Raw genomic sequence first — 23,994 nt, 5'->3', positions numbered from 1 at the left:
TACAATGTTTGTATAAAAAGCAGTTAAGAGAACTAACTAGTGCTTTGCTTTGACTACGCCAATACTACTAGAGGTGTGTTTCTAACACTGCAAGAGTCGTGTGTATGCACATCCACAGAAGAAAGCTTTGTGCACAAAAACCATACAAGTAAACACCACCGTGTACAAACAAACAAACAAAAAAGTGCTTTTTTCCAAAGTCCAAATGAGTACCCATTGTTGTGGGAAACATGAAGACAAACCAAAACAGACCAAAAATACAAAGTTTATTTAGTGCAAAAATTTTCCCTCTCATTAAGCATCTGTCATGGTTTTGTAATTTTGTAATTTTGCTATCAGTATTCCACATCATAACATCATGTAAAGTATGCGATACTTCTATTGAATGTGCAGTCCACAGAAGAAGACTACATATCCCAGAGAACAACAGGGGTAATGATAAGTCACGGGACCAGGACGCTGTATAATCTCGTTCCCAGGCTGGAGTGCCCTCCTTTCTTTCTCTCGGACTTCGTCGGGAGTGCGGAAGCTTTCCAGCCGTGTCGCCTAGAGTTCACAGTAGGCCTTCTCGGTTTTTTGGGGACTCTCTCTCTCTTCTCTCTGTTTCGTTCGACTTTGTTGGCCTTCAATTATATTATATTGTGTTCTTGTATTTCGATATATCATATTTAGTAAAATAAGTTTCTCCATTCGCGTAGAGTTCGCTGTTTTTATTTCCCATGTCCCTTTCCCCCATCCTTTCTCGCGGCCCGTGGGGGCGGGGCCACGAGGGGTGGCTTCCCCTGTCTCACGGGCAAGGTAAAATGCTGAAGTAAACCCATGTGACATGCATGGTCTCACTATCATGTTCGTACATTGTATCAGAACTATGACGGATTTTTAATAAACGTACGTTGTAATTTATATGATGAGTTCTAAGTGACACACTACCTCATTGCAAATTCAGAAGCTCAATATGCTGTACATTTTTTGTAGATATGCTCTAACAATTCTAACAAGTGAGTGTGTGACATGAAAAAGAAGTAAGTCCAGAACATATATCTGCAAAAATCTACAAACCACCTATTTTCCCACTTTCAGGGCATACTCGTAATTTTAACTGTCTGAAGTGCCTAGCTACTACTTTCATTTCATCAAAAGGCTTCTTCAGCAATGGGACCACTAATACAGCCACCGGCTTGACCTAAGGGGGCTGGGCAGGTCGAAATCTATTTCATAATGATCGCTTTCTCTTGTATAGTCTGTCGTATATCAGTAATCATAAGATCCACTTTGATACAAACGTCACACTATATACATTCTAACAATCGCAGCAAGGACAACTTTTCCACACACAAGGAGCTTCCTTTCACTTATAATCAGTCACTCTCTCTGAAAGAAGCCCTTCTTAATCAAATTTATGATTCATGGGTGTTACTAAAACTTTTTGAAATCTGACTGTAAAAGAATAAAGGCGCAAATAGATGCCGGATATTTGGTTTCACTCATAAGAGGATATCAACAGAAACAGAAAAAATAAGTCAAGCAAGCAACTCCAAAATAGCTATTGTCTTAATATATCTAATCTTGTGCCTGCCTATGCTCCATCGATTGTGGCTTATTATTAGAGTGACCTGGTGCTCATGCGTTGACTCAAAGGTTGTAATTTGGTGACGATGTTCATTCTTACCTGGAGCCTGGAGCAAGGGCTCTCGTTTGACATGGCTTCCCCATCACATGACCTCATTCTCGCAATATGGAGGTAAAGTGGAATTTGATGGATAGTGGACAACAGAGTGGAATAAGTCGAATTTGGTTGAAAGCGTCAGATCGGAAGTGGGTGGTGGTCAAGTGGCTCTATGTCCAGGTGGAGGCCCAGGTAAATACATGTGTGAGCAAGTTAAGATAACCCTCACAGTGGGTCTGTCTTTCGAGCACCTGAGTGTGTCGTTCACATTAACATCTTTTATTAAATGACAATCAGATGCATTAGGATTGAGTTGTCACCCTCAGTCAAGTTTGCCGGTGATGACAACACCAAGCTGAGTGGTGTCTAGTCGATTAACGGGTGGAGGAATAAGACGGATGCCATTTCAGAAGGGACCTTGACAGGCTGGGAAAGCTGGGCTCGGGTGAACCTAATGTATGGTTCAACACTTGGCAAAGTGCAAGGTTTTTGAACACTGTGGCCGGCAAGAACCCCAGGCACCTGGTAGCAGGCTGAGGAGTGCGGTCCTTGAAGAAGCAGCTCGGCAAGAGAAAGACGCTGGGTGGGTCCTGATGATTGTGATGATATAACTTGAGACATGAAGCCAGCAGTGTGGCTCTGGCAGCCCGGAAGCAAATGGGATCCTGGGCTCCAATCAGGAGAGGTGGGTCCAGCAGGGATAGGGATGCGACTTGTCGGGCTCTCTCGTGACTGCGTGCTCTTGTGAGGCCCCATGCTGGGAGAGATTACTGTGTCCAGGTGGACCGCTCAGGTACAAAAAGACATGGGAGTGTATTTTGGGAAAGGTCCAGAGGGAGCTCGCCACATAAGGACTTGATCAGGGGCTGGATGCACCTTCCCTATGAGGAGCTAGGGGCTGAGGGAGTTGGTTTCGTTCAAGACCTTGGAGAAGGAGAAGGTCTGTGCATGGGCCGTTGACTTCATTGCAGCCGTTTCAATACCTGAAGGTGAATCTTACTTCCCCAGGAAGTGGGGGATGTAAACTCTTCTGAAAGTTGGCTGACAATGGAAGCAGGACTAGGGGATAATTGGTTTATTTTAAGTTAAAAGAGGGAAGATTAGGTTGGATGTTTAGGAGGGAATTGTTTCTTAACTAGGAGGAGTGGTGTTAGGCCCTGGAACAAGGGTTGACACACAGGAGAGGTTCAGTGGATCGATGCCCCATCCTTGGAGGTTTCAAGACCAGATTGGAAAGGGCCCCGGGGAACCTGATCCAGTTAAAGGTGTAGGTTTGGTGGCCCTGCCAGGCAGCTGGGGTGGAAATTAACATGACCTTTGATCGTCCCTTTTTCTCAACCTCCCGGGTGTCATCCTGTGATTGTCTGTGCATTTATGTAAAAGCAGAGGTATTTTTTTTATTGGGCAACCTGTGCTATTTGCACATCGTCTTAATATATTAACATCGGCAGTACGTGGACGTATGAGCAATTTTTACTTGATCTGAACTTTCAGATAATATGTGCAGATGCGATAAAGCAAACGTATTTATAGGCGAGAGGTGGCAAAGTCTGGTACATACGCACAAGTAGTAAAGAGTCGAGCCAATCATAGGCAGCCAGCCAAATACCAGTAAATGACAGACATTGCCTAAACTTTACCAAGGCACTCCAAGTTCTTACACAAGATCTCCAGCAAAAGATGTGCATGATTTGCCACAAAAACCCACGTGTGCCCCGGTGGCGCCTGATAGGTGCGGTAGGAATGCCGGCCTTGCAACACCGAGGGCCACGGGTTCGAATCACCCCCCTGCGTGAACACGGCGCAAGTGGGGTTAGATGAGGGCCGCTCTGCTCCGAACAGAAGGCTCAACGATCTGGGGAGGGGTTTCGGAGCTCGATATGATCTCTAAGGTCCCTTCCAACGGCCGCACCGAAGGACTATGACACTATGATACTATGAAAGATGCCCTTGCATCCACTGCTAGCCCTTACAAATGAGGCTGTTGATGGGACGCATCTCCTGGCGTCCAGCCATCTCAATATACTCGCTGTCAAACCTGAGCTTTCCCCCTGGGTTGGCGCTTGCCAACCATCAGGTTGTCTCAAACACTTGCTGTCAGGCTCGTGACTTTGGCATTTCCACTACTAATATGCATATCTTTTCATTCACTGACCAAATTGACTATTTTTTGATTAAGATAGGCATATTTAACAAGTGGAACAGAGTGCAGACCCGAAAAAACCAAAATCTACTATTTGATAAAATAACGATGCCATACCGCCGAAATTGTTATATATATAAACTTTAATCATCAGACCTCAAAACTTTATTGTATTTCGAAGTAATAACTACAGGCTTGCCTTTCAAAACCCATTTCCATGCAAGGTGCTCCGCCCCGACCGAGAGGTACGTTAAATGATTACCCCCTGTGGCGCAAGTGGTAGAAGTGCCGCTCTGCTACACAGAGGCTCAAATCTGGGGGGTTGGACTCGATGATCTCTAAGGTCCCTTCCAACCCGCACAAGACTATGACACTATGATACTATGAAAAGATGCCCTTGCATCCACTGCTAGCCCTTAAATGAGGGCTGTGATGGGACGCATCCTGGCTCCAGCCACTCAATATACTGCGTACACCTGAGCTCCCCTGGGTTGGCCTTGCCAACCATCAGGTGCTCAAACACTGCTTCAGGCCGTGACTTGGCATTTCCACTACAATATGCTATCTTTCATTCACTGACAAATGCTATTTTTTAAATAGCATTTTACAAGTGGAAAAGAAGTAGACCGAAAAAAAAATCTACTATTTGATAAAATAAATGCCTTGAAACAACTTAATCATACAGACCTCAAAACTTTGTATTTTAGTAACTACAGGCTTGCTTTCAAAACCCATTCCATGAAGGTGCTCAGTACTAAATATAGCATAGTAGTAAGACAAAATTAAACACATTAGTCCCATAGAAGTCAGCAAGCTGGATTCATCGCTCTCATTTAACATTCACAGCCTATCCTTAAATGCCTTTCTAGAGAAAGTCTGGTGCACAACAGTTTATAATGCACAATTCTACACAATCACTTCCCTCCCTTAAATAGTACAATAATGGTTTGAAGAAACTACACAAAGCTGTATCAACATGTTAGAGCAAACATCTTTGACAACATCATGAATTATGAGAACTGACTTTCACTGCAGAATCCTCCATGTATTCACATTCAACACTGCAGCCATAATCCCAGAAAACGGGTCCCTACATGTGACCTGTTAGGTAGTGAAACACTTTAAAAAGCAAAGAAAACTGTGTTTTCATTTGACACATTGTTGTGTTTTTGTGATTTTTGTTGTTGGTATTCCTCATCAGAACATTACACAGAACAGTGGGAGTTAAAGAGTTAATGTTCTTGTTCTTTGTTACCGCCTTTTGAGTCATTTTGGGATCCCGGAGGAGAGTGGATGGGCGGTATCCCCAGGATCCTGCACTCAGCCAGGGGAGGGAAGGGGATAATAGAGTGTATTGGACTGTGTGGATTCAATGGCCTGGTACATCAGAACCACAGGAATATAAAGCACTGGTAGACACTGGTGCCCCGTGCACTTTGATGCCCTCAAGTTATAAAGGGACAGAACTGATTTATATTTCTAGAGTGACTGGGGGCTGTCCTGGAGGCAGAAATAACCCTCACCAGTAAAAACTGGCAGAAGCATCCTATAGTGACTGAACAGGGGACTCCATGCAAAGTCGGTATAGATTATCTTAAAAGGGGGCATTTCAAGGACCCTAAGGGATACCAATGGGGTTCTGGAATAGCTGCTGTAGATAAAGACAATATTAAGCAGCTGTCTGTCTTGTCTGGCCTGTCAGAAGATCCGTCTGCTGTGGAGTTACTACAGGTAAAAGAGCAGCATGTAACAACTGCTAGGAAAATGGTGCACAGATGGCAGTACCACATCAAGGGGGATGCCTTGCTCCCCATTCACAAGCAGATTTGTCAGCTAGAGAGTCAGGAGGTGATTGGCAAAACCCACTCACCATTTAACAGCCCCAAATGGCCGGTGCATAAAGGCAGTGGAGAATGGAGGCTGAGGGCAGATTACCACAGCCTGAATGAGGTCACACCCCCACTGAGCACTGCTGTGCCAGATATGTTAGAACTCCAGTACGAACTGGACTTGAAATCAGCCAAATGGTACGCCACCACTGACACTGCCAATGCATTCTTTTCCATTCCTTTGGCCACAGACTGTAGGCCACAGTTTGCCTTCACCTGGAGGGGTGTTCAGTGCACATGGAACCATTTGCCCCAGGATGGGAAACACATTAGCCATGGGCTGATCCAAAACATATTGGAACAGGACAGTGCTCCCAAGCACCTGCAGTACATCAGTGACGTTATTGTGTAGGGTGATACAGGAGAGGAAATCTATAAGAAAGGAGAGCAAACAATTCAAATTCTTCTGTGTGCCAGTTTCACTATTAAGCGAAACAATGTGAAGGGACCTGCCCAGGAGATTCAGTACCTAGGAGTAAAATGACAAGATGGGCTTTGTCACATCCAAGGAGATGTGATCAACAAAATCACCACTATGTCTCCTCCCACTAGCAAGAAAGAGACAGTCTTTTCTGGGTGTAGTGGGCTTTTGGAGAATGCATGTTCCAAACTACAGCCTCATAGTGAGCCCCCTCTATCAGGCGACATGAAAGAAGAACAGTTTTGCATGGGGCCCTGAGCAGCAGCAGGCTTTTGAACAGATTAAACAGGAGATGGCCTGTGCCATGGCCCTAGGGCCAGTATGGATGGGACAGAATGTAATGAACATCCTCTATACTGCTGCTGGAGAGAAAGGTCCCACCTGGAGTCTGTGGCAAAGAGCCACAGGAGAGACCCGAGGCCGATCCCTGGGATTTTGGAGTACAGCACATAGGGCAATGGAAGAGGGCTACACCCCACCTGAAAGGGAGATCCTAGCAGCATATGAGGTGGTTCGGGCTGCTTCTGAAGTAATTGGCACTGAAACGCAGCTCCTTCTGGCACCTCGACTGCCAGTGCTGAACTGGACATTCAAAGGAAAGGGCCCCTCCACCCATCATGCTACTGATGCCACCTGGAGTAAGTGGACAGCATTGATTACATGAGCACCGATGAGGAACCTCAGCGGTCCAGGAATCCTAGAGGTAATCGTGGATTGGCCTGAAGGTAAAAATTACCGGCAGAAGAGGTGTAACGTGCTAAAGAGGTCCCACCATACAACGAACTACCAGAAAATGAAATTTTCCATGGATGGATCATGTCATATTGTGGGGAAGCATCACAGACGGAAAGCTGCTGTGTGGAGCCCCACACGACAGGTTGCAGAGATCAATGAAGGAAAAGGAGAATCAAGCCAGTTCACAGAGGTAAAGGCTGTCCAGCTGGCCTTAGATGTTGCTGAATGGGAGAGGTGGCCAATGCTTCATCTTTATACTGATTCATGGATGGTGGCAAATGCCTTATAGTGATGGTTACAGCAGTGGGAGCAAAATAACTGGCAGTGGATGGGTAAACCTATTTGATCTGCTGAACTGTGGAAAGACATTGCTGCCTGAACAAAAAATATCGTTATAAAGGTGCGTCATGTAGATGCTCATGTGCCCAAAAATAGGGCTACTGAAGAACAACAAAACAACAATCAGGTGGATCGAGCTGCCAGAATTGAGGTGGCTGAAATAGACTTGCACTAGCAGAACAAGAAGGAGTTATTTCTAGCTCAATGGCCTATGAGAGCTCAGGCTATCAAGAAAGAGACACAACATATATATAACCTAACCCTATGGTAACTGTGGATGCTATTGCACAGGTTATTCATGACTGTGACACATGTGCCATGATTAAACAAGCCAGGAGGATGAAACTCTCTGGGAGGAAGGGCAATGGCAAAAAGATAAATATGGGGAAGCGTGGCAGGTTGATTTTATCACCTTGCCATGATCTCACAGTGGTAAGCGTTATGTGTTTACCATGGTGGAGGCAACTACTGCGTGGCTTGAAACATATGCAGTACCCCATGCTACCGCCCAAAACACCATATTGGGTCTGAAGAAACAAGTCCTGAGGTGACATGACAACCCAGAAAGAATTGTGTCTGATAATGGACTCATTTCAAAAATTCTCTTGTAAATACTTGGGCCAAAGATCATGGCATCCCCTACCATGCACCAGCCTCTGGTAAGATCAAATGCTACAATGGGTTGTTAAAAACCATGTTGAAAACAACGGGTGGTGGAACATTTAAGCACTGGGAGAAGCATTTGGTAGATGCCACCTGGCTCGTCAGCACCAGAGGATCGGTTAATCGAGATGGTCCTACACAATCCAGCTCCCTACATACTGCAGAGGGAGATAAGGTCCCTGTAGTACATGTAAAGAACATGTTAGGAAAAGCAGTTTGGGTTCTTCCAGCTTCTGGAAAGGGCAAACCTCTGTGTAGAAATGTTTTTGCACAGGGACCTGGGACAACTTCATGGCTGATGGAGAAAAATGGGAGGTCCAGTGTGTACCACAAGGGAATCTGATGCTTGGGGATTGCAGTCAGTGATTCCATGTATATATATGTAAATATATAAAAGTCTGTATATGCAACACATGTTAATTATTGTTTGTTCAGATATGTGCATATGTAACACAATTATTGTTTGTTCCTATACAGATATATGTTAAGCATGATGTGGTGATGTGGAATAAGGGGTGGAATGTTGTGGTTTTGTGATTTCTGTTGTCAGTATTCCACATCAGAACACCATGCAGAACAGTGGCAGTTAAAGAGTTCATGTTCTGGTTTTGTGTGACCACCATTTGGGGCATTTGGGGCTCCCAGAGGGGTGGGGCAGCATCCCCAGAGGACCTGGCATGAAGAGAAAGGTGGGGAGACTTCAGACTGGACCCCAGCCACTCTCTGCCTCTGGCCATCTCAGCTCACCGCGGAGCAAAGCACGTGCCGCCCTTGAACTGTCGTGGTTTGACTCCTACTTCGGGTACTCTTTTCTCTATCTTTTTGTTTGATTTGCTTACATTTAGTAAATTCCCACTCCTCCTCAGATCGTTGCCACTGTTAAAACGATCTGCTCTCTCTCTGCCCTTCCCCCAGTCCCGGAGTGTATGGCCTGGAAAACACCTTCATTTTTTTTCCTTCGCTCCTTTGTCTCTCATTTCTTTCCTTTTTTTTTCCCGGGGCCTGTGCCCCCCTGTTATGGGCTGATATCCAGGGATGACCCCGTGACACACATCAGTTAGAGCACTCGTTCTTCAGCTTCAAAATTAAATTTCAATTTAACTTCCTACACCTGTAAATAGTTTGACAATGTAAGAATATCAAAAGACATAAACAACTATCAGGCACTTAAATGACATTGAAAATGCCTTGAAAAACCCACACAAAACTTTTTTTAAAATTATTTCAGAAATAAGGGCCATTCTATTCCTAATTAGATTTAGGCAGATACTGAAATTTGGCAGTCAAGAATTGATGCCCTCACATTTTCCCATAAGGCAAGATCATTAAAGAGAAGGGAAGTAAACAAGAAGCCAGTGACTACAATATGCAATGCAATGAAAATGAAGAACAAAAACAGCTTTTCTTTCATCTGTACAGGATGATTGTACAAGCTGTTCATCATGGGACTGGACTACCCCAAAAGTTCCTACCTTGAAAAGCTGTGGTGTGGCCAGCAATCATGTACTTCAGTTCAAAATTCAGTGCCTGGATACTCTGCATCCTCTCTCTTCGAACAGCTGCCTGGTAGCTCTCTTCCATTTTTTTGGTGCAGCATGTTGGTGCTCTATCTTGACAGATCTGTAAATCTGACTCTATTAAAAGAAAGGGAACAAGCACCATTAAAACAAATGCTTCCTAACATGAAAGCAACAGCCAAGTTAAAAAATTTCCAGCAAAACACATTAAGTATAAAACCGCCTAAATACAATGCAAGGAGACAACAATAAGATGTGCTCAGAGTCAGGATCAGGTGAACTGAGAATGAAACCACACAGAGGAGCTTCAATAAATTGACCTTGCCGAAAAGAATAGCTGCTAAAAACATCATGTTTGATCTGAAAACATTCCTTCCACCTCACTCGAAAGCACAGCTAGTTTATGGAAAAAGAAGTCAAAACCAAAAGTGAAATATTTCAATAAACCTACATTTTTATTTCAGTTCATTAAGTAAAAAAAGGTCGTGTCAGACTGTAGTGACTCAAGATACTGTTCTGGAGGTAGACTTGCATCAGTTTAAGAAGTAATTGTATGAATAGGAATGGTAAGTCTGCCCACACAAGCCAAGTTGCTGGTGGAGACAGTTAAAGAGCTCCTCCTCCACCTGGACTGTCACAAGTCCATGGGACCAGACGGGCTCCACCCTCGGGTGCTGAGGGAGCTGACTCGGGTGATTGCTGAGCTGCTCTCTGCCATCTACCAGCGCTCCTGGTTAACTGGAGAGGTCCCAGAGGATTGGAGGCTTGCCGATGTGATTCCCATCTACAAGAAGGGTAGTAAGAACCCAGGGAACTACAGGCCTGTCAGCCTGACCTTGGTACTGGGGAAAGTTATGGAGCAAATCATCTTGGGAGAGATTACATGGCATGTGTGTGGCATCCAGGGGATCAGGCCTAGCCAGCATGAATTCATGAAAGGCAGGTTGTGCTTAACCAATATCATCTCCTTCTATGATTGGGTAACCAGGCTGGTAGATGAGGGTAATGCTGCTGATGTAGTCTGCCTGGACTTCAGCAAGGCCTTTGACACGGTTTCTCACAGTATTCTCCTGAGGAAACTGGCTGCCCATGGCCTAGACAGGTATACCCTTCTTTGGGTAAGGAACTGGCTGGAGGGTCGTGCCCAGAGGGTAGTGGTTAATGGAGTTAAGTCTGGCTGGTGACCCATCACAAGTGGTGTCCCCCAGGGGACGGTACTAGGGCCCATCTTGTTTAACATCTTCATTGATGACCTGGATGAGGGAATTGAGTGCACCAAGCTGGGAGGTGGTGTTGATCTGCCCGAGGGTAGGGAGGCCCTCCAAAGGGATCTGGATAGGCTGAATCACTGGGCTGACGTTTAATGGGATGAGGTTCAACAAGGCCAAGTGCCGGGTCCTGCACTTTGGCCACAATACCCCCATGCAGCATTCTAGGCTTGGGGCGGAGAGGCTGCATGACTGTGAAGAGGAAAGGGACCTGGGGGTGTTGGTCGATGCTCGGCTGAACATGAGCCGACGGTGTGCCCAGGTGGCCAAAAAGGCCAACGGCATCCTGGCCTGTGTAAGAAATAGTGTGGCCAGCAGGAGCAGAGATCATCTCTCTGTACTCAGATCTGGTGAGGCCACATCTCAAGTACTGTGTTCAGTTTTGGGCTCCTTACTACAGGAAAGACACTGAGGCCCTGGAACATGTCCAGAGAAGGGCAACAAAACTTTTGAGGGGTCTGGAGCACAAGTCTTATGAGGAGCGGCTCAAGGAGCTGGGATTGTTTAGCCTGGAGAAGAGGAGGCTCAGGGGAGACCTCACAGCACTGGAATGGCTGCCCAGGGAGGTGGTGGAGTCACCATCCCTGGCAGCACTCAAGAAGCATCTGGATAGGGAGCTAAGAGATACAGTTTAGTGGTTTTCTGTAGGTACAGTAGAGGGAGGATGGTTGGACTAGATGATCTTGTAGGTCCTTTCCAACCTTGCGATTCTATGAAAGATGTGACTATATCATGCTGGCAGCTGGAAAAGCAGTGGGAGGACTGTACATCACCACCCACTGAGCATGCTCTACTGCTCTTGTGTGTTAAAGAAGCTGGTTTGCGTTGAAATTAGCTTCTTGGTCTGATTTTAACTCCTGCTTGCCCTGTGAGCATATGTTGGTTCTGTCACATGGAACCAGAGGTCAGACAAGGACTACTTCTGAGCTGGCAGCATGGAGTGTACGTGAGATTATAGTGCAGACTGCTGAGCCACTAAGACAATGTCAGAGCAGAGGGCTTGCATTACTCAGCCTCTGCAATGCCAGGATGTTATGCAGAACATTTCCCCTTGCAGCAGTCCTCTGAGGTCTTCTTTGAAAGCCTTTGTAAATCTCAGACCTGTACCAGAATGGTTTGAAGCACAGTGCCCCTTGATGCCTGCAGGACATGCACAAGGAATCCACACAGCTATCAGTTCAGCACCCATCGATGATTTTTGCATCAAGGCATCACACATCTCTTTCCAAAAAACCAGAAGTACAGAGATATTCTCACACTCCTTGGACTCCCCATCCCTCTATGTCCTCAGATGAACACTCCAGGAGCTGAAAGATTAGTTTTATGATGGTCCAGAGCAAAAGTGATTATAGAGGGCACTCTCAAATAGACACAGAACTAAGCCCCTGACAGTGCTGGAGCATTAAAAGACCAGCAAAAAGCAAGTCCCACTCCCCTCACAGTACTATCAGGGCAGTATTGTATTGTACAGAAACTACATTTCTCTTGCTTCAGTACTAGCCTGGGGCTATAACTTCTAACACAATTATAGAAACCTAATACAAGCTTTCAGTACTACAACAACCTGGGTGCTGAGATTCAGTTAGAACTGATCATTTCTATCTTTAAGTCTTTAATAACACCGACACTAAAATGAATTCATCTTATCACTCATCTTAATGCTTTGCATTATCTTTCCAGTAAAAAGAAAAGTGGTGAGGAACACAGACTCAGTGGTGACCAAGGGGCATATTTCATGAGCACTGCTGATCATCAACAGAGAGAAGACCTTAATGGGAAACTCCCTCTTCAGGTTTAGGAGCAAAACTATTCTGTACTCCAAAGAGAAGACAGAAAGCAACATTCACAAATATGAAATAGGGTAGAAAATTTAACAGCATTATTTCAAGCCTGATTTTGGTAATAGCTATCTAGCATTTTCATAACTGTTTTCCCGCAGGCTGCTCATTATTTTATGTGTCACTATAAAATAATTCAGTTTGGAAGACATCTCCACAGGTCATTTAGCTCAGGTCTTCCCCTAAAGTCATTATGACACAAGGAATCACAGGCCTTTCACCTGCAGCTTGAGACAGACTTTCCACCCACCTCTTTGTTCAGGGCTCCTACAGGTACAGCAGGAACAACTTACAGGCTAATACAGAGTAGTGCATGCCAATTTATCACACAAAATCCCTGGTTTAGAGGAACAGAGCAGGAGCAATCCCACTCTTCCTCAATGAAAGCACAAAAGGCATCTTCCACCTGCACTTGACCTATAGTGCAATTATCTATTAATCTGTTTCTACTCTGTGGTATCTGGAAAAATGGAGCAATGACTAAAAACAGGATAAAGTATTTTGCAGGAATTTTTTTTTAGAAGTCATACTTAGAGCAAGAAAAATTATACTACACTGGAGCTTACACCATAAGCATTTTAGAAAGTAACAACAAACACCACTCAAAATTCCTGAAACCCTAAAGCACTTAAACAAGCCAAAGGCATCACCACCTTGTCATGAGAGTAAATTATTCAAGTGCCAAAAGCATATAAAACTACTGACTCCTACCTGGTGTTAATAGGGCCACCTCTACTGACATCAGCTGCAGAGGCTGTTGTGGTGTTTGGTTACTTTTGTTTGCTTTAAATCAGCAGAGTTTTTGGGCTCGACTCTGAATTTTGGTGCAAGTCAAAGAGACTTCGACCTTTAAAGCTATTTGAGTTTTAGTGTTAGTTCTCAAAAGCAAAGAGAGGGCTGTAATTTAGCAATAACAAAAGCTAAATATACATTCATTTTGATGGCTGACCATGCAACCGAACAGTGCTTTAAAACAGGAAGAAGATACCAAATACCCTACCATTTTTAAAATGCTGTACACATTGTAAAAGCTATACATGGAAAGCAGTATAGCCAGATCCTTAGCGCATACTAACTAATGTACCTTCACGACTTATGAAAAAGTCCTGATTTGTATAAACTGAGCTTACAGCATCCACTGCACACAATGTTTCTGAACAAGCACTATCAGAAGTTAAACCTAGTGTAATCTATAGCTTTTACTCTTTTATATTATGACAAGCTTTTCAATAGTATTTCCAAACAAAGTTCTAATCCAAAACCCAGTGTTTTAATGCTGTTACAAATACATTCATTAACCCTAAGATTCATCAGGCAAAAAGTACCTTACATTGAGTCTGGCCCAGCTGAACAGGAACCCACACTTTGACAGTCTTGAGACTCACCTGTTTGGTATAGCTGCTGCCTCAGCTAGAGGAAAATTCAGCAATTAGAAACAACTCATTTATTGGAGGAGGCAAAATCAAATGAGAAAGGAAGTTATTTCCAAGCAGGATAGCCCTTGCATCTAACTACTTCATGCATGAGAAAAGCCCACTCTTGCACACTTGCTTTATCCCCTCCCCCCTTCATATCTAGCTTAAAGCCCTCTCTACAAGCTCCCCAGCTCCTTTTAAGCTGAAGATCTTTTGTGCCAGGTATGCACAGTTAGGTGGAGTGACTTCCCCATGCATCCAGCATCACAATAAAAGAATGCCTGCCTCTTAAGACCACATTTGTCTTAAGCAGTTATCTTTTAGACTGATGTTTTTGTCCAATAACAAGTGCACATTCAGTTACAAAGCTCATTTGACTACATGCATTCACTACTACACGTATCCAAAACTAGACTGGAAGGACAAACAAAAAAAGCTTTATTCTGTCCCTATCACCAGTACAGATACATAGAACACTGTTACATACCAGCACAAGCCCAAGTAGCTTTCCCATATGTGAACATTAAAGCAAGGAGGAAGGTGGTAAGAACAGGATGTGAAGGAAAAGCCCTGTATTTCAGAAAAGGAGAATCAGGTTTTGCATTAGGAAAAAAAAAAAAAAAAGCAATACAGTAAGATCATAGTATCATAGAATGGCCTGGGTTGAAGAGGACCATAACGACCATCTGGTTTCTTCCCCCTACTATGCCCAGACCACCAGACCAGGCAGCCCAGAGCCACATTCAGCCTGGCATTAAGAACTGGAATAAACAACCTAAAAAAGTTGTGATCATCTAATATTGCTTTAAACACAGCTAATCCCTGCTCCAGCTAGCAGGAATGGACCAGATGACCAGTTCAGGACCATTCCAGCACTGTTTTCTATTATACTACTCTTTCAGACGCTCTCAGCAGTGTATTTTTCTAATTACATCCCATTTTCACCAGATTCCCTTCCCCCTATTCACAGTTTCTAGCACACAAACACCCAGGGCAAGTTTTCCTAGACACCAGCTCCTTTGGCACTAAGTTGCTGCACCTTTTGTGAGGACTTGGCCGTTATGATCTGTTAGGAGTACAGCTGTAATTTCACAGTAGGAATCTTGCTTATTTTTTCTATATTTACTGAGAACAAAGGGAAGACTATGCAAATACTCCACTGCTTAGACCTGAACAAAGTGGAAGTAAACATGTAAATGTGAATGGGAAGCCTTTTCAAGAGTAAAATGACTTTGTCAGGGTCCCTTTGACTACATGCATAAACGATCTGCAACAAAACAAAAAACTGCTAGCCCAGCACATAGCCCATGTCTGAGAATAGAGCAATTCAAAACCCTATGTAGTTCAAGCACTTTCTTGAACTTGAAAGGCTTCCTTAGGCACTGCTTAGTTTCTTTATGGCTTTTACATGACTTTGATGTGCACCACAGAGTGAGGAATTTTAATCTGATTGTTTTTTTTTTTACAGAAAATACCTTTTTGTATATAAATCACATAATCTTGTCACCCTGAGTAGCATGAGTCAAAAGTTGGAAAAGCTTTGTGCCTGAAGCTAAAAATTCTGAGTTGTTATTTTTATACCTAAATAAGACCCCTGAATTTCCATGCGCTGAGCTACTTTCATATGGCTTGTCTAGAAATGGCACAGCAGTGATACTCCTAACTACTGACAAAGTACAGTGTGAGGTGGTAGCTAAGTTATACAAGCATCACCTTCTCCCATTCTCATCCACTCTTTAAATGAGGAATCTAAATCTCCTTAAAGTAAAGGCATCTGTGGAAACAATCAATTCTTCACGTTACAAAATCTCTTCTCTGAGTGCAAACATGACTGTGTAAACAGAAGGTTCATCCTCCCCCCCACTATGCACAATTAACCCCCAGTAGCATTAACGGAAATTATGCATGCATAACGAGCCAAGAATAGTCCCCTGTGAATAGGACCCTTGTTGGAACAATGAATATATTTAACCATTAACATCTAGGGATCTGCCGAAATATCCAATCTAACTAGCCATCACACAAAACTACCACAACCTATCTGATATAATTCAGAAAATGGCTCTCTGAAACTCTTCTCTCATTTGTTTCAAAAGGACTTGACAGCAGTCTGCAGAGCAAAACCTCCTTGCTGGGGTGAAACTCTCAAAGAATGGTCCTCCACAGTGTCTGTCACACATTCTGTGCAATGGAGAGGTCTGTAGAAAGACCATGACCTCAGAAATCAAACAAAGTAATTAGAAAACCAAAAATCCATATGTATATATATGTACTTTAAATGCTTACATACACTGACCTGTGGTATTAATGGAAACCCAATAAGAACACTACAGGGAAGAATATGGTACAGAACAACTAAACAGAGGGAAAGGCTGATTAAAAATAACTTCTGGGGGAAAATAGCTGTCTTCTACAGCTGTGAAGTTCCTGCGCAACTGCCTGGCTGCATCTGGGTCTTACTCTCATGTTTTAGCTATCAAAATGCAAGACAGAACCTGAGGATGTTATCTGGATTAATGATGATTTTGATCTTGAGAATTCTGAGTCATTACATGACACATTATTAAATGGTATCATCCATGAGATTTAAAATTTCACCACCAAGTGCTTTCTATATTCTTTGAATAAGTGCCTTGAAAAATCACAAGTAAAAAATGTATTTGTTAATCCTGCAATCGTGAGTACACTAAGAATGTAATTAACAACCATCCTTTAAAACTACTGAACTAGAAATAGCAAAATAAAATTTATACTCATAATAGCATGTGCATAGTGCTTATCTGTAAGAGAAAGTTGTCACTGCTCCTTTATAAATTGTTTGCTAAATACTGCAAAGGCACTTGTTGCTGGACAGACTTACAGCCCCCAGGTGGTCCACAATACACACATACTCAAAAATTCATCTTTCTGACTGCTGCGGCAAGCCTCAGGCATGTCTGTGCAGCACCCTGTACAAAAGAGATTACCTTCAATCCATAGCGAGTCTTGGGGTGTTACCTTATTACAGGAGTGCAGAAGCCTTTCAGTTTAGTAATAAGCCACCCAGAAGCAGCTCAGCATCTGCTGAAGAGTACCACAGAGCAGTGAATTTAATTACACTGCATTTATTAGCCATGCAACTTTCCTTGTCATCAGGTATCACTAGACTGTATGACTCCACATGGACTTGGCAAAGTCTTCTCAGCATGAGATTCATTTTACACCCTAAACTGGTGATATAAATCCTGTTCTTATGTTCTTCCACAAAGTGGCTGTAAGGTCCAGAATTGTTAAAGCAGTTCAAACAAGCATCTACTTCTGGGTATCAATACTGCTATAAAGAACATTTAGCTCTAGAAATGGACAAAAGACACCCATAACAAAGCATTCTGGACATGTTGCCTTTCTAACAAACAGAGCAGAGACCGTTGTCATTAAGAAAATAATTAGTTAAATATTTAGCTTCATTACATTCACCCACGTTGCTTAGAAATTACCTTTATGCGAATGGATCAAGAATTTGTAAACATCTCTTCAAAGGTATTGCCATGCTCCTACCATATTAAGTAGCGATACCTGATGTCACGGAGTTCCCTCTAGAGCTCACTCCGTGACAGTGGGGACAAACCCAGGGGAGCAGGAACAAAAGTGCCTCCCTTCTCTAGCAGCGCGGTGCGGCACGGCCCGACCACGTGCACTCCAGGAGAGGGGAAGGGAAGGGAGATTGCGATTGGGTCTAAAAAAAAAAAATGAAGGAGAAGGAAAAAATGTGATCTGAGAACGAACGGCAGTTTAATAACCTAATAACGCTAAACAACAACAAGAGAGTTTCAACAAAGAGAATACCAAGTCCCAAATCTCACCGATGGAGCTGTGGAAGGCGGGAAGCTCCGACCACGTTGTCTCCTCGCAGGGAGCCGGGGCAGCAACCCCATCCCCTTCCCCACTTCCCTTCCGGTGTCCCTCCCCACATGCCCATTTAAGGCAGTCCACAGGAAAAAAAACTTGTTCCCTTAACTCCCGCTATTCGGCATGATGTTCTGATGTGGAATACCAACACCAACCAAATTGCAAAACCATAACACCTGATCACACTGACACGAGACTGAGAGAGCAGGTATAAATTCTGTGTTATGGGCTTGGCTGCTGTGTGGAAATTTATTCTGATCTATCAAAATTTGTGTTTTCCCCTTGAAGCGGATGCTGTGTTCTGAACTATAATTGATGAGTATCTACCTGAGATATTACTAAACATATGCCTCTTCATCGTGCTATTTTATGCTTTCATGGGAGAAAGATTCAATTACAAAGACTTTGGGAACTATAGCTCATTTTATATAGCCTAAAAGCAAGATCATTTTTAGAGAGAAATCCATTTTATTCCAGGATGTATTTCACACAGTCATGCTTTACACAGGTCCTTAGGTTTATGTTCATTTTCATGATTAATCCTTATAAAAGCTTTTACTCATTTTGATGTATTTATTCTATTGATGTACACAGCAAATATTATCATGCCAATTTGGCTTTCACTTATCACATTAATGCCTCTTCATTAGTACTGCCCTTTGGTTAAGCGGAACTTAGGCGTGGGGAGGATATTTTTCAGCTACTTTCTGATTAGACTTACAGACAGCACAATTTCAGTGGCAGATAAGGTGCTACAGAGGCAGCTCTCAGCAGTCACTAATATTTTAAGGGCAGGTCATTTGTTCCTATACGGCTCTGCAGTTCAGAATAACCAGATCTTGAGGTGATCATTAAAAAAAAATGAATGACTACAGCCTTTTGCGCAGAGATTTCAGAGGGAAAAAAAAAACAACAAACCAACCACTCAAATTGTAGGAACGCTTGGCTCCTTCCCTTGACTCTCTTTGATTACAAGGGAAAAGAGTCAATTCCCTGCTGACTTTTGGATTCCTTCTCAAGATATTTACAGCAAAGGTTGATCCGAGTAACAAAGCCAGTCTTCCTTGCTCACTTAGACCAAATGGTCATGCAAATCACAGAGGACACTTTCTTTCCTAGGCTCACAGATATGAGTTTTAGAGACTTCCACCAAGTACTAGAGGTTTCCATCTGGCAAGGGAACAGTGATTCACGCTTTATGAGGCACTAAATAAGTTCAGATTTTTTTGCATACAGATTGCTCCCAGGAGGGCATTACAGATGGACAACTGAGAAAAGAAACAGAGAGAAGGGAAGATAATAGCACTGGCATGAGTCTTGCTACAGTCATCACCAGCTTCAGGTTAACACTCCTGGTGATGTCTGAGCCTGAAGAGGGCTATAAAATCCCAACAAGATTAATGATGGAAGTATCCTTACTCCAGAGGAGCCACAGGCTTCAAAAGCATAACTTTTTTTCTGCTCACAATAGCTGTCACCATAAGCACAGTTTACAGCCTGTGACTGCTCAGAGACTCAAGAAAGACTGCTTCCTCCCTGGGACTTGGTCTGGAAGAAAAGAGGGAAGAATGATTTTCAGGTTCAAATTCCAAGTACTCAGAAACCAAGAGAAACTATAGCATTTTTCCTATCATAAAGAATTACAGGGAAATCAGCCTGCAGAAGTGGAAGTATCTCACTGATACTATGTCCAGCTGCAGTCCTGCCCCTTTTGTTGGCAGCCTTTCAGCTAAACTCCCTAATACCATGACACACTCAACAAGAGGGGAAAACTGAGGCACAGCTGGCATCATCTTAGGCTACTCAGAGAGTGACAAAGCTGGTAGAGGTGTAACACGTAAGGAAATCTCCCACTGTAAAAAGGCACAAGTAATGCCAAGGATGTTTCACAAGCTAGCAGCTATGACACAATAGGTATATTTTCTGAAAGAAAATTAAACCTCACGGAAACAAGATTATTTATTTGCCTGTTCTAAAAAATCTGAACCATTCTACTCTTTTTAAGCATTAATGTGACGGTGCTTATCCAAAAATTCCTCCTAGGAATACTCTTCATCCATGCTACTGAATGTAGTATGCACAGGCAAGTACATAGGTGAAAATTTGCCCTTCCCACCAAAGACTTTTTGTTGCTTTTTCTAATGGGGCAAAAACTTTCCAGAACCAATAAGGAAGTGCATTTCACACCTAGTAAGCATGAGGTTTATGAGTGACTTTGACAGAACGCTGATGTGAACAAAATGTGTTTCAACACTGCACCTTTACGAGAGGAATTACAGCGTTCTCACTGAGATCACAGAAATAAAGAGCTGAGTGATAAGGAAGGGGAAAAAAAAAAAAAAAAAAAAGGAAGAAGACAGGAAAAATAAAGCATGGTACAGACCCCCTCATTCTAAAATGGTTAGTCTGAGAGATATTTTCAGATATATTCAAAAATGGATCTAGCTCATGATCTTTTTTTATACATGATGGAAGCTTTGCCACAGGCTGAGATGCAGTTTCACTCGTACATCACATCCAAGGAGCGGAGCTCCTGGTAGGAATCTAGGACTCTTCTTTAGTTATTCACAAAGTAAAAAAGATTTAATATATAGACTGTTAATGCATGTTCACCTCTGCGATGAAACATTCAGTATATACACAAGGTAAGAACTGCTGATGTAAAAGTGCTGCTGATTTAAAGGTGCTGGATGACAGTACTAAGTAAAGAAGCACTAAGCAGGACAAAATCTACCCTTCAGAACTGAGCCAACACTCTTTGTTAAACATTAAAGCAGCATGAAAAGCAAACTGTCCTTTCAGCAGTCCACAAGAAAATTATCATTCAGGGGGTAAAGATGTCCTAGAACTCTTTTTATGTGTGACAGACATCCTTCTTGCTTACCAGAAGTCACCCCAATTTTCTCTCTACAACTTAAATGTTTGACTAGTTTTCCTCATATAACTAGCCAAGAAGAAAAAGAGACAGAATGGGGCCTGTATGGAGCCACCCCTGTGCTCAGTGCCAGGGAAAAAGCCCATAAATAAATAGAACCAGTGACTACGTGCAGCTACACTGTAATACAACCCAGGGTTCACAGGGTATTGCTCACTACAGCCCCATGTCTGGAATACCACGCATTGTGGTAAGCATCAGCTTTGAGTTATCTAGACTCTCTGGAACCACAGGCTTAGTTCCTTGGCAGGATAAATGCAGCTCTTTATCCTTGGAGTCAACATATAATTCTCACTCATCAAAACGTTCACCTAGGAACTGCCACAAAAACATCCCAGCTTGCTCAGCCTGTAACAATCAAAGTACAAAACCAGGAGCTTATTACCTCAATTTCCAGTCCTGGGGAAGACACAAAAAACTGTTCATCTGAATCCCAGCCAAAGCAGCAATACCTCTACCTGATCAACCTGTTTGCTATTTGCAGCAAATTACCCTTGAGACACTCACCATTTGTTCAAGAAAAACAGACTATGTTACAGACTCCACTGGCAGAAAATGAACTCCTTTAGACAGACCAAGGAGATCTGATGCTCAGCAACACCTGTTGTTAGGGCTTCCTCTCCACTCCATGTCAAAGCACTCTTCTTCTCTAGTCCTACACTTGTTAATGGAATAGATTTCACTAAAACGTAAAAATCTCACATCTTTTAGTGAGACTATGGAAGAGAATTTTAAGAGGAGTCTCTTGAGCATCTCTAAGAGCTCTCTTCAGGAGGTGACAGCTTTCAGGGAGGCCATTACCATGTTCACATCACACTTTAAGAACAGAACAGATGATTTTTACACAGGAGTCCTAATCATTCCCCATTCAAATACATTTTGTGGAGGAGATCAGGATTCTGCCCGCAAACCTGGATTCCACTTATCAGCGCCAGCACAAAGGTCACAGACACCAAGCTAAAGATGTGCATTTATCTGAAGTTTAAAACAGTGAAATAATAAGTGAAGCAATTAAGCCAGAGTAATACAGAACAAGGCAATGCACCTAACCGTTACTACATGAGGACAGCAATAGTGATTAAGAAAGATACATCACCAGTTGCCCTACTGCTTTACCATCACACATCAGGCAGGTCCTGCACAGTGCATCCACTCCCAGGTGAGGGCTCTAACTTTGCTGCAAGTGGGTCCAGCTTATATACTGCTGAATAAGTAAGTTTACATGAGAATTAGGCAGAAACATCTGCTTTCATTCTGCCTTTGGATTCCATCTCAAGCCTGGCCAAGGCTCAAGGAGGAACCAAGGAAGTTTGTGTACTTGTAGGCCTTGACACCATGCTTCTAAACAAGGAAAGGTTAATACATTCTCATAATGCTTTATCTAAGCTACATCTCTTGCTAATGAGATATTTTGTCCAAGATGCATATTTTGCTAATGAATATTTTACTAATGACTGGACACTGGGTTATGAGATTCATCTGCAGGTCAGCTCTGGTTCAAGGCCTGCTGTTCAGACCTGTGCAATGAGGGCAGGCCCCATGAAGCTGGCACCCAGGATGATCCTCTAATGGGTGACTTCAGAACTGTAGCCACACTAACAACACCAGAGTGTGCAGGCTACAAACTCTTCAGTATCTAGAGTTACTTTTATTAAGTGTGAAACAAGCACCACCTGTAGGAGATAGTAACTATACACCAGCCAGCCCCAGCCTGCTGACCCCCCATCCAGCAAGCAAAGCCTCTCCTCAATCAAGCTGCTGACTTTCATGAAGATTACAAGAATTAATAATCTATAAGACTAACTTCTGCCAGATTTATTAGTTAGCCAATAAATACTGGCTTAAAATTAGCCAAGGGCTTTCAACACTGTTGTGACTGAAAATACCTGGTAAACAGGTAACATGACTGCAGAAGTTCTGTTTTCTTGAGAAACTCAACATGTAGACGGATGAGAACAGAGGAGCACCCAATGCATGTGCTAGTCATGAGTTTTTTTAAATGACCCCTGGCTGGTGGGGCAGAATAAGATATATGCACTGATAACAGCTGCCAGGTGGAAACACTGGAAAACACTTTGGTACTGAATAAATTAAGAGGGCGTAAGGCAGGAGGCACTGCTGCCTGACAAGAGGCATCAATAACAGTGGAGCTTTGCCGGAGCTAAATACACCTAACAAACAGGTAAGATCAACACACTTTCCTTATCTCTATTACGCTCCAAAAATCCTTTTCCTCTTCATGAGAGCTAAAATTTAAAAGGATATTGCCCTCCCTCACCTTCACTCCTGCCATTTATCTCCTGAGAGCTCATTATTTGACAAGAAAGTTCAGTATGACACAGGGAATGCAGTAAAGCCATCTTTGAGGCATCACAGCATCTCTACCTTTCCTCCAGAGCAGAGCATGGTTTCCCCCACACTTTATTCCTAATACTAGAGTTTGATTACAGTCTTTTATATGTTCTACAAAAGTTTTGAGAATTTCTTCCAGGAAGAGCTCAGGAAAGAGCACAACACAGTAGATTAAAAGCCTTGTTTTACCTCTTTCACATGTAGCTCTCCAACTGCAATCTGATTTCTCCATCAGCATGAGAACAGTAGCAAGATTCAAGCCTCAGAATGCCATTCCTGCTCATCTTCTCTTGCCACAAACCAAGGAAGGTCCCCTTAGTCACAGACAACTTTCCAGCTGCACATGATCATCACTGTTTTATGCAAAGAGAAAATGAAGATCACCAGCACCATACAATTGCTTATGGCCACATGGCGAGCTGCAAGAGCTCCAGAAGGCTCTTGGAATCCATTGATGATAGCTTTCTGGTTCAGGTATTGGACAGACCGACCAGAGGTGAAGCGCTGCTGGACCTGCTGCTCACCAACGCTGAGGAGATCATCAAAGGTGTCAAGGTTGGAGGCTGCCTGGGCTCCAGCGACCATGCCCTGGTTGAGTTTGTGATCTCAAGCGATGTGGGTCTGGCAAAGACCAGGACCAGGACGCTGAACTTTAGAAGAGCAGACTTCAAGCTACTCAATGGAATTCTGACCAAGATCCCTTGGCACGCTACCCTCAAAGACAAGGATGTTGAGGAGAGCTGGCTGCTCTTCAAGAATGCCCTCCTGGCAGCACAAGAGGTCTCCATTCCCCTGAATAAGAAAGTGGGCAGGAGAGGTAGAAAACCGTCATGGCTCAGCAAGAACCTGCTGAGAGAACTGAGGGCGAAGAAAGGGGTGTACAAGCTCTGGAAACAAGGCTGTGTCACCTGGGAAGAATACAGGG

At 43.3% G+C, this 23,994-nt stretch overlaps 1 protein-coding gene across 4 annotated transcripts in view; it reads right to left on the bottom strand.

Moving 5' to 3' along the window:
* The window catches only part of LOC107317829 (glypican-5-like), a 319,637-nt gene that overhangs the window by 291,114 nt on the left and 4,529 nt on the right, over positions 1–23,994 (bottom strand). For all 4 annotated transcript variants that reach the window (XM_015870947.2, XM_015870949.2, XM_015870944.2 and 1 more), the window contains exon 2: positions 9,329–9,490. In XM_015870947.2, coding sequence (XP_015726433.1) covers positions 9,329–9,490 — 162 coding nt within the window. The remainder of the gene's footprint in view (positions 1–9,328; positions 9,491–23,994) is intronic.

Source organism: Coturnix japonica, chromosome 9 (genome assembly GCF_001577835.2).
Source record: "Coturnix japonica isolate 7356 chromosome 9, Coturnix japonica 2.1, whole genome shotgun sequence".
Taxonomy (NCBI): domain Eukaryota; kingdom Metazoa; phylum Chordata; class Aves; order Galliformes; family Phasianidae; genus Coturnix; species Coturnix japonica.
The sequence above is the reverse complement of the archived record's forward strand: the minus strand, read 5'-3'. Positions and strand labels throughout refer to the sequence as shown.